Source organism: Manis javanica, chromosome 10 (genome assembly GCF_040802235.1).
Source record: "Manis javanica isolate MJ-LG chromosome 10, MJ_LKY, whole genome shotgun sequence".
In the NCBI taxonomy this organism is placed as follows: domain Eukaryota; kingdom Metazoa; phylum Chordata; class Mammalia; order Pholidota; family Manidae; genus Manis; species Manis javanica.
The window spans coordinates 96,542,610-96,559,297 of NC_133165.1; the positions used below are offsets into that span (position 1 = coordinate 96,542,610).

The 16,688-nt window shown below is 38.3% G+C and overlaps 1 protein-coding gene across 1 annotated transcript in view; it reads left to right on the forward strand.

The window, feature by feature from the left end:
* The first annotated feature begins 2,151 nt into the window (after positions 1–2,151).
* CFAP54 (cilia and flagella associated protein 54) overlaps positions 2,152–16,688 on the forward strand; it is a 302,501-nt gene continuing 287,964 nt past the window's right edge. Inside the window, exons 1-3 of the mRNA XM_037023126.2 lie at positions 2,152–3,123; positions 9,566–9,671; positions 13,361–13,504. Coding sequence (XP_036879021.2) covers positions 2,717–3,123; positions 9,566–9,671; positions 13,361–13,504 — 657 coding nt within the window. The 5' untranslated portion in view covers positions 2,152–2,716. The remainder of the gene's footprint in view (positions 3,124–9,565; positions 9,672–13,360; positions 13,505–16,688) is intronic.

The window sequence follows — 16,688 nt, forward strand, 5'->3', positions numbered from 1 at the left end:
TGTGCCAGGCACCAGGCTTGAGTGCTAGGTTATCACAGTAAATAGGCAAATCTCAGTTGTAAGGGTCTTTCTGTTAATGAGGGGCACTTATACTTTAGGGCTAAAACATCACCTCATCTAAAATCTTCTGTTCTCTCTGCAGTTCCAAGCTTCATCTTGGGACTCCTATAGTGTTTTTTTTATCCTTTATCACAGTACATTTCACACCATACCTTTTTAATCATAGTTGTGTGACATCTTATTACAGGAAATGTGTGGTGGATTCATCTATGAATTGTGGAACACACAATGCTTGCATTTCACTTAATGAAGAATGAAGTTTTAAAAAATGTCTAAATATTAGGTGATAAGGTAGGAAGGGGAGATCTTTGGGCTTTTTTTTAAGGACATATACATGTACAAATTTGGGACAGTCTAAATGATTAACAACTAAATTAGGAATAGAAGGAGTACTAACCTTGTTTATTCTTTCTCTAACAGTATCTTTAAATGATAAAGACTCTTCAGTGGTTTAAAGGGATTCCTGCAGGCTGAAAAGATACTAATTATAAGACAACAGCAATTTACATTATTTATAAGGAAGTGATTTACATTAGCTTTGCCAGACACAATAGTTGCAGAGCTCCATTCTTCCACTACAGTGAAAAGAATAAAGCAAAGTGACAAAGAAGTATAAAAGATATTGAATAGCTGCATCTCATTACAAGAAAGATAACCACTCTAAAATGTTTTCTAAAAATTCCTCAAATTTAATTTAAACTGAATAAAATGGGAACTTCCATCTTAGCATGATGATGATTCAGAGTATAGCAGCCATTTAAATATTCAGACAAGCTTTCAAAAACTACTGAAAGGTAAGCATTGTTAACTGTAGTATTTGCAAGGAGCAAAATAACTAAGGTGCAATGTTTCATAATTTAAGTATTTGAATTTTATAAGTAACATTTTCTTTTACCAGTGACTTTTGAAATATAAGTGCCTGCATTATTAGTAAGGTTGCTTGTGAGAGCAGCCAGATCAGAGGGGAATAACCCACTTTAACTGTTTTTTTTCTTCTCCTCCTCTCTGACCACTTTAATTCAATTTTATCCTGCAATTTCACTTTCGTCAGTATAATAGATAGCACTCAGTGGTAAATTGCACCAGGTTTTGATCTGAGGTAGACAAGTCTGTTATGTGAGAACAAAGAGATGAGAACAGGAAGAAATGACCAAGCTGATTTTTTTTAAAAGGTCTATTTAAATTTTTTGTAAACGTCCCAAGGATGAATTATTTCTTTAGGTCTAAATTCTTTAGTCTTAACATATTTATTGCTCACTTAGAGACAAGACAAAATCTTGATCAAAGGATGATTTCTGTATTCCAACTGGAGAATTGAACTGCAGTGAGGTGTCAGAGAACCTCACTGCTTGCCAAAAAAGTTCTCAAGTCATAATCACTTGTCTTGAAGAACAAAATCATCAGCATTTTCCTTCAAAGAATATTAGACTACAATACACATGACATATTAGGCCAGCTTCATAAATTAGCACAGGCCCACAGAGCCTGCAAGAAATTAGGTCAGACCTAAAAGAATCAGGCTGTGGTCTGATAAGCTTCTTAATCTTAAATGGAAAATTGGGCACAAGGGTGTTCGGTTACTGTCTTTTATTTATTTCTAAGTGTGACAGAACCAGTAACAGTTTTCAGGGTTAAAGACCTATTTTTCCAAGCCATCAAATATTTCTGGTCCTTTTCTCATAATTTTTGGCATGACATAATTTATAAAAAAGCAGGTTCCCTATTAGTTGGAAACTCTTGCTTTAAACAAACTTATTGCTGCCCATAACATGCAGGGAAAGGAGAATTTCCCTTGCCTACAAATATTTCCCGTGAGGCCTATAGTTTCCTCATCAGAAGGAAAGCCTCCTAAAATCCCTGTTTAAAATGAAAAGTATTTTGGGAGGTAATATTTCAAGATACAAATAGACATTAATGTCCAATAGTTAAGGTTGAGTAGTTTGTTTACTATATTCTTAGAGTATACTTATTATTAGGATAAGACTGAAATACAAATGAATAAATATACTTTAATCATAATTATTTAATCATAAGGCACAGACATCATCATTCCTAACACATACAGACCTCAAGGTGCTAATAGAGGGAGGGGAATGGATCATTTGCTTGTACTTGATTCTTAAAACTGCTGTCAGATATTTTTCTAATTTCAATTTGATAATAAACTTTTTCGAGGATGGTCAGTATAGCCCAGTCTTTTGGAGCACAGTCTCTGGAGTCATAAAGCTGGGATCTGATCTAGCTAAATCCCAAGTAAAACTACACGACGGTTTCCACTGACCTTGGTCAGTAAACTTTGGTTTCTTAAACTGTGAAATGGAGATACTAATAACATTCTAAGTTGTAAAACTGTTACAATGATTAAATGGGATCAGTGAGATGTTCCAAATGCTTAGGACAATGCCTGGCACATATTAATGATCATCATCACTATTAAGCGGTCTAATTGGATGAACAGCATAGTTTGAATCTGTGACCCTAACTTTTTGGCTCTACTATTCACTGGCTCTCTGTCTGGAACCCCTTCTACATTCTTCTCTCTTATGGCGGCGCCACTGAGCAAGTGGGCAGAAACTCCTCAGGAGCACCCCTTTCTGGACCTTGTTCTTCTTCCTCTTTCTGCAGGAGGCGCTGGTTTTCCCCGACAGCGCGCAAGATGCCGGTTGCCGCGCGACCGTCGCCAGGCAACCGCGTGTACACACTTGGGGTCGGACCCGGGTCCGTCAATATGGCGGCGCAGGGCCCGTCTACGACCTCTCCCAGCAGCGTGTCTCCGCAGTCCCTGTCGCCGCCAGGACTGCCGTCGACCCCGCCTCCGACCTCGACCGAGGTTGCGAAGTCGTCCTCGGAGTCGAGGGCGAGCTCCCGGAGCCCACGGCCTCTCAGGACCACGACCTGCCGCGAGGACTCGTTGCCCCTCGCGGTGTTTTATGGGCCGCTGGACGCCAAAAACCCGCTCCTGGCCTCCTGCGAGAATGAGATCCGGGACTTACTAGGCTTTATAAAGAGAAAGAAGGTTTTAGCGACAACGGAGGAACAAAAGCATGAATTCAACCGGCGGTGGTAAGCGAGGCAGGGCTCTGGGGAGGGCGCGGTCCGGAGGCGGAGATGCCCTTGATGCAGCGGTGGGCCCGGGGCGGGGTCTGCATGGCGGCCTGGAGATAAAAAGTTTAACAAGTGGAGACTCATCGCCATGACAACCCTTAATTCCTGGTAAATGTCATATCTTGACGTCATGCTCTGGTCAAAATAAAAAATCTGCATAGAAATGTTTTGTAACTCACCATTTGTTCTGTTTCTGCGTCCTAATTGCTACTATATGCCACTAAGTTTGTGGCTTGGGTTTCACAATCTTCCATGTTAGGGGTACAATTTTGTACATGGAGAAAAAGGAGTAACTGAGGTATCTTAGGTTCTTGAAAAAGTTCTCGATGGCATAAAGTATGTCATTCTGTGAGCACGTGCACTTTAACAACTTTTAATTTTGTTATTAGGATCACACTGATGTTTTCTTGATTTTGTGACTCATTTTGCTCATCTGTTTGCTTTTTTGGGAGGGTTCTATCACCAGGTTATTACTGCAAACTTCAAACTACCTATTTTTAAGGTTCTTTCCTGTTTAGGTTACCATCCTTGTTTCCCAGTCAAAATACATTGCAAATTGAACACATATAAATGTAAACAAGTGATGGAGAATCCCAGAACAGTGAATAATTTCAACTTATATTTTTCATTCATGCTTTAGAAGTACTTTTATATTTATTGTTCATTCATGTATTTAACTATTTATTGAGCATCTACTAGTAGGTATCAGATACCATTCTAGTAATTAGGAAACTTCCAGTTAACAGAAGATATGAAAAGCTGTATCCTCATAGAATATACATTTTTGTTTCTACAGAAGCTACAAAACAAATTATTTTGCAAGGAGATAAGTGCTAGGAAGAAAATTAGAGCAGGAAATGGGGGTAGAAGATACGGGCTGGATGTTGTAATGTAAAATGGATGGCTGCGAGCTTGGTCAGGGAAAGTCAGGAGGAGTGGTCTTTGAGAAAGTCTGGGAGATATGGCAGCAGCAAGTGATGAATATTTCTATAGAAAGAGTTGGCCACCCAGGGAGAATGACAAATGTGTAGGTCTCAGGGTGGGATTGTGATTGTGGGAAGAACAAGTTTCTGGCAGGATCAAGGTAGTTCAAGAGTTTAATTTAGGTATATTAAGATTGAGCTGTAATTAAACATCTGAGATGTTATGTACGTAGCTGGACATTTGAGTCTGGAGGTCAGAGGAGATACACATTCGGGTTTTGTCAGCATATTAATGATGCTTAAATCATGACACTTGATTTAATATGGAGTATAGATGGGGAAGAGGAGAGTCAAGGACTGAACCCTAGGATGCTCTGATATTGACAAGTGAGGGAGATAAGAAACAGGCAAAGACTAAGCAGAGTCTAAAGAGATAGGAGGAAACCAGCCGGTGTGTAGTGTACTGGAAGCCAGGGAGAGGTAGTGTTTCAAAGGTGGAAAGAATGACTAGACTGATGAACTGCAGCAAATCCTGTTGATGGACTGATAAAGAAAGAACAAAGAATTAACCAAGGAAAGCACAGTAATCCCTAAGCAATATATATTTATATTTAAAAGATTTTTGTGCTTGTGCCTCACATAGCACTTTATCTTTCTACCTCTATTACCTGTGTTTTAGCTCAAAGCACCACCATCTTGCATTTTCCCTGTAGCCACTCAAGTCTCAAATCTATCTGTCCTTCACATAGTAGTCAGGGTGGCTTTTACAGAAAAACCATCCTCTCTGCTATATCACAACTTTATATTGTTTCCACTGCTGTTAGATAAAATTAATACTCCCACAGATGTTCTTCAGGATTTGAAGATCTGGCTCTGCCTGCCTTTCCTGTCTCATTTCCAGAGAAATGGATCCTCTTGTTTCTCACTCCAAGGCCTTTGCATTTACTGCTTTCTTTGCCTGAAATGTTCTTCCTTCCTCAGCTTTTCAAAATTGTGGATCCTGCTCTTCTTTTAGGTCCTAGCTTAGCTGTTACTCCTTAGAGTAGCCTTTCCTATTTAGCACAGGCTGCCCATCAATTTATATTTTTTATTTATTTGTTTTCTTGTATATTGTATTTCCCCATTAGAAAGCAAGCTTCCTGATAACTTTGGATAATGCATCTCTGTTTCATTTTTCTATCTCTAGCACCTAGCCTGGGGTTGGGACATAGTAAACATTCAATGAATATTTGGTATTGAAAGAATTCAAGGATTATTCTTGTATTCTCAATAATTGATAATGTTATAAATAGAGCTGGGCCTCTTGGTAAGTACAGTATCTGTACCATCTTTAAATAGACTATAAAAGAATCACAAACATTAGAATTGACACAGACCTTAACAATCTAACCTCTCACAAAATTTACTTATTTATGTAACATTTTTTATTGAGTGCCTGCTATGTGCCAGGCATTGCACAGTCATGGACTATACGGTGGTGAATAAAATAGATATGGAAATATGAGCTCATTGGGCTCATGGTCTAGAGAGAGAGAGAGAGAGACTTTCAATAAGGCATTACGTTAGCATATGAAAAACAAGTGCTATGAAGGAAGAAGCTACCAAGAATTTATATGTGCCAAGTATCATACTTAGCGCTGGGGATACAGCAGGGAACCAGACAAGAATCCCTGTCCTCTTGTGGCTTATATTCTAGAGGAGAATAGACAATAAACATATTAGATAAGTTCATTTTATGGTGACCTAGAAAGTGAAAAATGCTAGGGAGAAAAGTAAAGAGGGGAAGGGTTATGCAGTGAGAGATAGTGAGTTGTAGTTTTCAGTATGGTGGTCAGAGTAGATGATACTTGAGCAGAGACTTAAAGAGAACACAGTGGGGACCTGCCTTCAAATGAATGGTGGAGGAGGTGACATTAAGCTGAAATAAGATGAATGCCTGGCAGTTGACCAGGCAAGGAGAGAGGTTAAACAGAGAGAACAAGCATGTCCTTGGCAGGGAACAGCCAGAAACTTGGAGGAATGGACAGAAGGCCATTAAGCATATCTTAGTGAGTGTGAGTTTAATGGTATGAGATGAGATGAGAGGAGTAGATAGGGCTTTGGAAAGCTTTAGAGGCCATTTATATAGTTTTCATTTGTTCCAAATGCAATGGAAAACCATTGGGTAGTTTTTGGCAAATGATTAACCTTATGTGATTAAAAGAATTTTCTTTAATGATCTTGTCTAAGAGCAAGAATGGCAATATGGAGATCAGTTAGGAATACAAGAGGTAGGATTTGCTTTTATAACATATTTGACAGATGGTTATTTTTTAAAATAAAAATTGTTTCTTATAACACTAGGAACTTCCATAAGCATAAAAATTCATAGTATCTAAATATGGATTTTGATCATACCAGCTATATCCTTAGAGTGTGATACATTTTTTAAAGGTATGCATTTGTTATAAGTATATAAGATTTAGATATTCTGTTTATATAGTTATCATTTTCTATTTTAGAAAAGTCCAAATATCCAGCAGTAGCTATAATTAATCAGCAATCCAAAGTATATTACCATTAATGTACTTAAATGATTGCATATTGTATAGTGTATATTTTCCTAGTTTAATCATTACATAAGTCATTCCCACTGAGCAGTCTTAACATGAACTTAGGGTTTATTTAAAAAAAAATTTTTTTTCTTATATAACCTTGATTGATTTAACAAAGCTGGTATTTTTCTTTTATGAGTAACAAACCTAGTCATCCTTATCTCATCTGTAAGGTTTGATATAATTAACTCTTTCATCTATATAATTGAAGAACTCTAGCAGGATTTGGTGAAATTCTTGGATTTATTATTTTTACTCTAATACTATGGTATTTCATGAAGCAGCAAAAGGAAATGAAAAAGATTAAGAAAAAACGGCAAACCGAAAATCTCCCTTTTTAAACTTCTGTGGGCTGTATTTGCCACATTGTTTACTTGGCATGGTTATTTACTACTTGGTACATGGATATTTTCTTATCCCAAGATATTATTATCAGTCTATGAAGGCAGGAATACCTTGTCTTCCAGCGCTCCCCTGTCTCTCAATCACTACCATTTAATTACCTGAATGAATCAATCCACACGTTTCTGTGGAGGCTGTTTCATTAATATCCCAGCATGTACATCTTAAGTTTAGAGCCCTCTTCGGTTCTTAAGTTTAGATTACTGTCTGTATTAGAAAGCATGGGCTACTAATGAATAATAATTAGTAATTAGTCAGTTTGTGCCACCATAACGAAATACCGTAGTCTGGGTGGTTTAAACAACAGAAATTATTTCCTCAGTTCTGGGGCTAGAAGTTCCAGATCAAGTTCCAGCAGGGTCAGTTTTTGGTGAGAGTACTCTTCCTGGCTTGCACATGTGGAGAGAGAGACCAAGTGTGTCTTCTTAGAAGGTCATTAATCCCCCTTATGACTTCATTACCCTTAATTACTTCCACAGAGAACTCCTTTCCAAATATAGCCACACTTGGGGTTAGGCCTTCAACATATGGATTTTGAGAGTATAAACACATTTAGTACATAAAACTGTCCTCTAGAAATTTATGAGAGAGGATTAAACAACTTTTAAGGGAAATTTGGATTTTTCTTAAAGGCATTTTATAATTCCTAAGAGAGAGGGAAGGAGTAAGTGTTAACTGAATGAATGAACAAAATTAACAGTGATCTGCTACCCTTTGAAATTAATTAGAAATTTCAAGAGTACTGTATGCTTTGTTTTTGTTTTGTATGGTAGAAGGAAGCATAACCTAAACAGATTGATTGCATACTTGTGCCCTTTATAGAAAAGAATAAAATAAGAACAAGGGATATTTTTTCCTAACATTTATGTACTTATTCATTCATTCTTTCCACAGGTATTTATTGAGTATGTACATATACTAGATATTCACTACTTTTGGGGCTGGGCAATGAATAGTATAGTCAAGGTCCTTGCCCTCAGGAAGTTTACATTCCAGAGAACAGAAAGGCACAGTAATATACTAGTAGAGAGCCTGGATGCACTGATCCTCAGTTTCAGTTGTATTTATGGTTACTGATATTACCCATCTCAAAGGCATGATCAATGAAAGAAAGAGTTGATAAGCTGGACTTTGTTCAAATGAAAAATTTCTGCTCAGTCAAAGACACAGTCAAGAAAATGAAAAGACAAGCCACAGAGAAAGTATTTGCAAAAGACATATCTGATAAAGGACTATTATCCAAAATATATAAAGAATTCTTAAAGCTCAACCCCAGTGGAACAACCTGATTTTAAAAAATGGATCAAAGACCTTAACAGACACCTCACCAAAGAAGATATACAAATGGCAAATAAACATATGAAAATATGCACCATACCATATATCATTAGGATGATGCAAATTGAAACAACAATGAAGATAGTACTACACACCTATTAGAATGGCCAAAATCCAGAACACTGACAACACCACATGCTATTGAGGATGTGGAGCAACAGGGACTCTCATTCATCACTGCTGGGAATGCAAATGGTATATCCACTTTGGAGATGGTTTGGTGGCTTCTTACAGAATTAAACATACTCTTATCATATAATCCAGCAATCATGTTCCTTAGTGTTTACCTAAAGGAATAAAACACTTAGGTCCATACGAAAATCTGCATGTGGATGTTTATATAAGCTTTATTCAAATTGCCAAAACTTGGAAGTAAATAAGATAACCTTCAGTAGGTGAATGGATTAATAAGCTGTGATATATCTAGATAATGGAATATGAGCTATCAAGCCATGAAAAAACATGGGGGGACCTTAAATGCATATTACTCAGGGAAAGAAGCCAATTTGAAAAGGCTACATACTGTATGATTCCAATTATGTCACATTTTGAGAAAGGCAAAACTGTGGAGAAAGTACAAAGGTAAGTGGTTGCCAGGGTTGTAGAGAGGGATGAATAGGCAGAGTAGAGTTTTAGGGCAGTGAAACTAATTCTGTTTGATACCATAGTGATGGGTACATGTCATACTTTGTCTAAACCCATAGAATGTAGAACACCAAGAGTGAACCCTAATGTAAACTATGGACATTGGGTGGTGATAATGTGTCAATGTAGGTTAATTACTTATAACAAATGTACCATTCTGGTTGATAATGGGGGAGGCTGTGCATGTGTCAGGGCAGGGTGTATATGGGGAATCTCTATACCTTTCACTCAATTTTTCTGTGAACTAAAACTGCCCTTAAAAAATAAAGTCTATTAATAAAAGATACATGTAAAGAGCTTCATCTTTCATTTTGATCAGTGCTTGGCATAAACAAAAAAGAATTTTAACTATAATTACCTTTTTTGATAATTAGACATTAACAATAAAGCACAATGGAAAAACTTAGAACAATAAAAGTTTTTAAGGATTGGTTGTTAATCAATTGAGGTTTCCTGCTGACTATTTGAAGATACCATTTTATTTTATGATTTTTACAGTGCCACCTCTTTGTTTAATATCTGGACTAAATACGCCCCCCGGCTGCCAGTTGCATATTACAATGAAAAGCTTCTGAAGGTTGGAGATAGCCTTCGTGAAATGAAAGTAAGTGCCGCTGGAGTAAAAAGAGCCCAAGTGAAACTCATTTGGCTAATTATTATCATTTAGTTTGATATAGTTCCTATGTGACATGATATGATATTAATCAATTAGAAAATAAGATGTGAAGGAACTTTAATAATGAAGGATTAAGATCTATTTTCTGCTACCTCAGCCAAATATAAATGAATACAATAAAATTTTAATGAGACACAGTAACCAAAAAAGTGTTTGTTTTTAAATTTGTAGTTGAAATTCTCCAGAGGTGAGAGATTGCTGAACGGAAAGACAGCCGTCGGGGATGGGCAGGAGCACAAGCCCTAGTTAACAGAGGGTGTAGTAGGTGCCCAACAGGAAATGCTGAGTCATCATGTTCCTACCTTACACAAAGGAGCCCAGACACCACTTCCTGTTGTTTTTCACATAGCTGGCCTTGCCCAGCGGACAACTCTTGTGGCTCCTGGCCTTGCTGCTATGTTTTCTGGTCCCCAGTGCCCTGTTTTAATGACTTTCAGCTCCTTCTTAATATTTTGCTGTATGTAATTACAGCAGTCTATTAAAAAACAAAATTCAACTGAGTGAATTTGAAGATGTAATTGGCTTTATTAAGGGATTCATGAATCAGGCATCATCCCATCTAGCAAGTAGAGAGATGATCTGAGAAATTGTACAGAATGGAAGGTTTTTATAGGAAGGAGAATGGGGCAAGGCAATTATTAGCAAAAGAAAACAAAGGATTGTTTTAGGCAAGGTCATCCTCCCTTAGGGAGAAGAGCTAGAGGCCCTATCATACAGATTACCTCATCCTTTTTGGGGGGATTATGGGGAGATGGAGAGGGCCCATGTGACGGATTACCTCATTGGTGCTGACCAAAACATTCCTGATTGACTGTAAAAAGGTCACATTCCTGGAATAGGTTGACACTATAATTAAGTCTTGGGTTGGGAGGCAAATGACTCCATTTTGGCTTGTTTCTTTTTTTAATAAGTCATGCCCTGCATGCCCTGTTTCCTGCTCAGTATTGTATTCCAAACTGAATTTGTGCCCTATTTCTAGTTCCATATCAATGCCCAGGTCTTAGATTTCTGGGGACTCAAGGACTTGGTTTGATAAGATCACATTATGGCTGGATATTCAGTTAATGGTAATGTAAGTTTTTTCAGCAAAGGCCCATATTATTCAAGTTAAGTACGAGCATTTGGCACATCTAGGATCCTTGGACCAGGAGTTATTTTATCCAAAGTGTTTTTTGGTCAGACATGGGAGGCTTTAGTGTCTTCTCCACCTTCAGTTTCTGAGCTTTAGTTTCCTCCTCCATTTCTAATTTCTGGACTTGAATCATTCTGGTTTGGGGGGGGATATTAATCAATTAGAAAATAAGATGTGAAGGAACTTTAATAATGAAGGATTAAGATCTATTTTCTGCTACCAAAATTAGAGATTTGCCTTAGCTCTATGTAATTGGACCATGATTCTTAGAAACTTGGAAATACAGTTTGGAAAGCTATAAAAACAAACAGATGAGTTCCCACAGACACTGGTGACACACAGTACCGGTAGGGGTTGTTGAGAAGAGTATCCAGATGGGTGGAGTGGATATTGATGGAAGGAAGAGGAAGGAGTATTTTAGCTGATAAAGCAGATTGTTGATGGATAGTGACTAAGGATTCAGAATATTTCAGATAGAAAAGCCCAGATGGGATATTTAAAATTTACTTAAAGGAACAAAGAAAACATTTTATCTACTTTTCACTGATGGGAAAGTTGGCCAATAAAGGTATTTATAATCCTGAAAATGAATTTGAGATGTTATTTGGGTTCTAGAATCTATTTTTATTAGTTACAATAAAGGTCATTTTGTTGGGCTACTCTTGTTTTGAACCTAGATCTGAATTCATTATATGAATCAAGTTGGAAAGGAAAGATTCAGCATTAATTAGTGAACAAGTAACAAACAAGTCAACAGAAACAGAAACAAAACAGTGTTTGACTGTGACTGCCTCCCAAGGGGCTAGGCAACCCAACAGGCAGTTCACACCCAGGGCAACTGCTTTTTCTGGAGACACATTTGCAGAGGAAGCTGAGGAGGGGTTGCATCTGACTCATATACAGAGCCCTGCTCACGTCCACGGCCCTGAAACTCTGGGTCAGCTGTGCCTTGTGGGCTACAGAAATGAGGCATCTGACTTTGTAATGGGAACATAAGCATGAATTAGAACTAACAAGAATAATAACTAACAATAACTCAGATTTGTTTTTGATTTGTCCTGGTGCAGCTTCAGAGACTTGACAGATGAGAGACAGAGAGCCCAGCACCACATTCTCCCCTCCCCTCCCTTCCCCTCCTTTCTCATCCTCTCCTCTCTTGTCCTCTCTCCTCACCTCTTCTCTTTTCTCTCTTCCTTGCTCCCCCCACCCCCTCTCTCCCTCTTCCTTCTTTTGGGGAGGACATTTTTTTTTCCTCTATCCTTCTTGGTTCTTTGGCTGGTCTAACAATCAAACGAACATAGGACAGGTTAACAGGAGAAAGACAAATTTAACTAGGTACGTACAGTGGCGCCCTAAGAATATGAGGCCCAAGGACAAGCTGGGCAGTTAGGCTTCTGTGCAGCTTGAGAAGGAATGGGGTAGGGCCTGGGGCTTCCAAGGGGAGGAGGGTGAGGCACAGGATAAGAAGAGCACATGTTTGGTAATCAGATGTTTGTGCTGCCGTACAGATGGGTCATTCAAATAAAAGTGATCTCTGGTCGTAGTTTTCTTTCTGGTCCAGGGCCTGTATCTAATTCTTTCAGGTAGTTTACGGGAAGGGTAAAAGGTTTTCTTGAATCTGCCTGATCTTGGTTGCCTTCAGCTCAAAATTGTGCGCACGCCAATGTGACACAATTTGGCAACTTGTCCTGAATCCTTCCCTTTCTTCCTTTCTCCCTACCTGACTTTCTCCCTCCCTCCTCCTCTCTCTCCCTTCCTTCTCTTTCACCCTCTCTCACCTCCTCTCTCTCTTCCTCCTGTCCTCCCCTCTCCTCTCTTTCTCTCTCCTTCATTCCTTCCTTCCTTCCCTCCTTCCTTCCTTCCTTCCCTCCTTCATTCCTTCCTTCCTTCCCTCCTTTCTTCCTTCCTTCCCTCCCTCCTTCCTTCCTTCCTTCCTTCCTTCCTTCCTTCCTTCCTTCCTTCCTTCCTTCCTTCCTTCCTTCCTTCCTTCCTTCCTTCCTTCCTTCCTTCCTTCCTTCCTTCCTTCCTTCCTTTCTCCCTCTTTTTCTCTCTTCCCCACATCTTTCCTTTTTTGGAGCTCAGTGGATAGGAGAGAAGCAAGGCTAGTGAGCAGCTCATCTCACTCAGTAGGTGGGTTGCCATGATGTTGCATTTTTTGGGTGTTGAGTATATGCAGGTATTACCCCATACACTGCCCTAGCAAGTACTCTCATCTTTCAGATCGTGGTGGTTTTATCTCACAATTAGCTTATTGTGAGGAGAATTAAATGAAATGCACATGAATTGCCTAGCAGAGTCTGTCACATAATATCTGTTTAGAAATGGTAGTGATGATGGTAGTAATAATGCAATGGTGGTAGTAACAATAGTCATAGTAATAATCCACATTGATACTGGTAAGAATAACATGAATATTATTTAGCTTTAATAATGATAAGCAAATGGTATTTTGAAACTTTCATCAAGTTCTCTTTTTTTATTCCAGGAATATAAATTGGCCCTTTTACAGTGCTATGGAAGATACCTTCAGCAGTTCAGTATCAAGTTTGATGAGAATAAAGCAGATGTGAATCAATTCAAAGCTGTCTTCTTTCCAAAAGGCTTTGGAGAAAAGACTGCTGCCCATACAGTAAGCTGGAGGTGGTAGCTAAAATAGCTACAATTTATGATTAGCTATGTGATATTTCCTTTAGTTGACAGCTTCTAAATGTCTTTCATTTGCTTAGCATAGCATTCGCTTGTGTGCTCTAAGTTGATTAAGAAATGTTTTCAGTGCTGGATAAGAAAGTATATTCATTACACTTTGTAAAGATGCTTTGGAGATTGTGTGACTGTGACTACTCATTCATCCAGCAGACAGTTATTATTATAGCTGATATTTGTAGAGTGCTCTTAGTTTGCAAAGTGCTTTGGAAAACATACTTCATCCTCATCAGAACTTTGAGTGAGATACTATTATGACCCCTATTTTACAAACGTGAAAAAGAAAGCAAGTCACACAGCTAGGGTAACTAGTGGCTTAGGAGATCAAACAAATTTTTGGTACAAAAATTTTATGCTTTATTTCTAGTATACCAGTACTGTTATGTCAGTGGCTACTGTTGAGTCATTGGCTGAGCAGTTACCATGTGCTACGTACTCTTCTCTATGCATTATGTGAATTGTCATCTTTCAGTCTCGTTACAGTCCCAAGAGGTGAGCACTATTATGCCTCTTTTGCAGGTAAGGAAACTGAGGCTTATTAGAGACTAAGAAACCCATCCTACTTAAAGCACTGGGCAGAGTTGGTGTTTGAGCCCTAACCAGTCTGACTCCAAAACTATGTTATTTAAAACCTGATGATTATTGAAGGCCATGGAGACAGCATGTGGTTTAAATGCTGAAAACCTCGAGGCATGTTTGGTGGCACATTGAGCAGTTCAGTTTGGCTGTACCATAGGTGCATGAATGAGAATACTGGGCAATACAAGTATATACCCCATTGGGAAGAGTACTGAATGAAAAGCTTAGGAGTTTGGACTTATAATGTCCATCATCTACTACGTTGCTGCGGGTCCCCATCTCTCTCTCTCTCTCTCTCTCTCTCTCATATTATTGCATTATTCTGCTTTCACCCAGCCTCCCTGGCTTAGCACCAGTGCATTGGTGAGCCCCACTGTCTGGAAAGCTTATACCTTCAATATTTCCATGGCTCATCCCTTGCTTCCTTCAGGTCTCCTGAATACCCTGTTTTATTTTTCTTTACATCACTTATTATCACCTGATACAGTATTTTTTTATTTGTCTCCCCTTTTGAACTTAATATGCTAATCTCTAATCTCTAGTGCCTAGAAGAGTGCCTGACATATAATAGATGCTCAATAAAGCTCTATTGAATGAATAAATGAGCTGCTATAATAAGAATTATTAATCTAGAAGCAGTACACAGAATAGATTAGGAGGAAAAAGACTGAGGACAGAAGGCAGAGCAATAAAGCTGACAGGGCTGCTGTGATGGGTGTGAAAAGATAGGAGACATTATTCTTTTCACATGCTAAATTTGAGGTTCTGGCATGACACTGACCCACTGTGGTTCTCAAGTATGTATGAAGTGGGTGAGTAAGAGGATGAATGAATTGAAGTTTTAACCCAGTAGGAACTTGACAATGTAGAACTGGAAGTCTTAAATTTTGTTAGAGAAATAGATTTTTAATTAATTTTTAATTAATTATTTAATTTTAATGCATAAGGGTCATAGATGAAATTGTAATAATGAAGAATTTATTGTCAAAATATTAACGGCAAAATTCTGTGCAAAGATACCTAGTTATGTTATTGAAAGATCACTGTTGTATGTACTATAGGGAGGCATTATGGCAGAGTTGGTAAGAATTTGCTGTCTAGAGCTGCTGTGCCACTTCCTAATGATGGGGTCTTGGAGAAGTTAAGTCTCAATTTCCTCATCTGTAAACAGAAGTAATAACAAGACCTACCTCATAGGGTTGTTTTAGGGCTGCTGAGATAATAAAAGACTTAGAATAGGGCCTGACACTCAAAAAAAAATATTAGGTATCATTATCTGCTTCCAAAAGAGAGACCACTTTGAAGATCATAACTATTCTGACACATAGATGTATTCAATAAATATCTTCTTGTGTGATACCAACTACCTGATGGCTAGAAATGGTAAACATGTATCCAAGTAGGAAATCTATGTAGTGGAGTAATACACATTTGTATTAAAAGTGTTAGGGTTCCCACACCTTTAACTGTATTGATGATTCTCTAGCCAAAATGTCTCTTTTGAACCCCATGTCTATCCAGTTGTGTCATAAATATCTCACACTCCACCTGTTCCAAATTTAACTCATCATCTTTCCAACATAATTGGCTCCAGCCACTCTCCAAGCAGGAAATCTTTGCAGACCTCTTCCTCTCTCTTACCTCCCGCATCTAATTGGCCACTAAATCCCAGTGACTCAGACAAGATTTAAATCTTTCCTTTCTCTTCATCCCTGATTCCAAGGCTCCATTTCAGGACCCTGGTATGTCTGCACGTTTGGTCTTTCCTAGCCTGCCTGCATGTAGCTTTGTTCTCCATTCTCTGCTTTTTATCTTCTGTATGTTTGTCATAATTAATCTATAGTATAAAAACTATAAATCAAGTCATTTTACTCCACTACCTGTTGACTGAAGTCCATATTCCTTGGAATGGCACGGAATACTCCGTGTCCTGATCATGGACCACCTCTATAGCCTATATTTCTTTTTCTTAAACCTTCTTATCTAACCTTAGGAAAGACTTTCAATTTAGCTACCACTGCACCCGCTGAGCATTCCTAGCGTGTGTGCCTGGAATGCTTTTCTCTCTGCCGAGAGCCGAGGCCAAGTCTTCCTCATATTTGAGTCCTTATTGCTTAGCAGATAGCTGTGGCATAAAGCTGCTCAATAAACATTTGCTGAAAGAATTGTGCAAATTGTAATAATTACATCTGAATTAATAAGGCAAAATACCATGGAGCGGTAGTTTACAAATTGATTCAATTCTATATTCTAGAAATAGGATTTTGTGCTTTATTTCTGCTTTTTTTTTTTTGACTAAGGAAAGGTAATCTTAACTAAATAGATGCTTTGAGGAAACTATTTTACCACATTTCTTTCCACTTGTCCCAGTCCACTCAGGCTGCTATAACAAAATCCCATAGCCTGGATGGCTAAAGCAACATTTATTTCTCACAGTTCTGAGGCTGGAAACTTCAAGATCAAGGTGTTGAAGGATTTGGTGTCTGATGAGGGCCCACTTCCTGATTTACAGATGGCTGTCTGCTCACAGG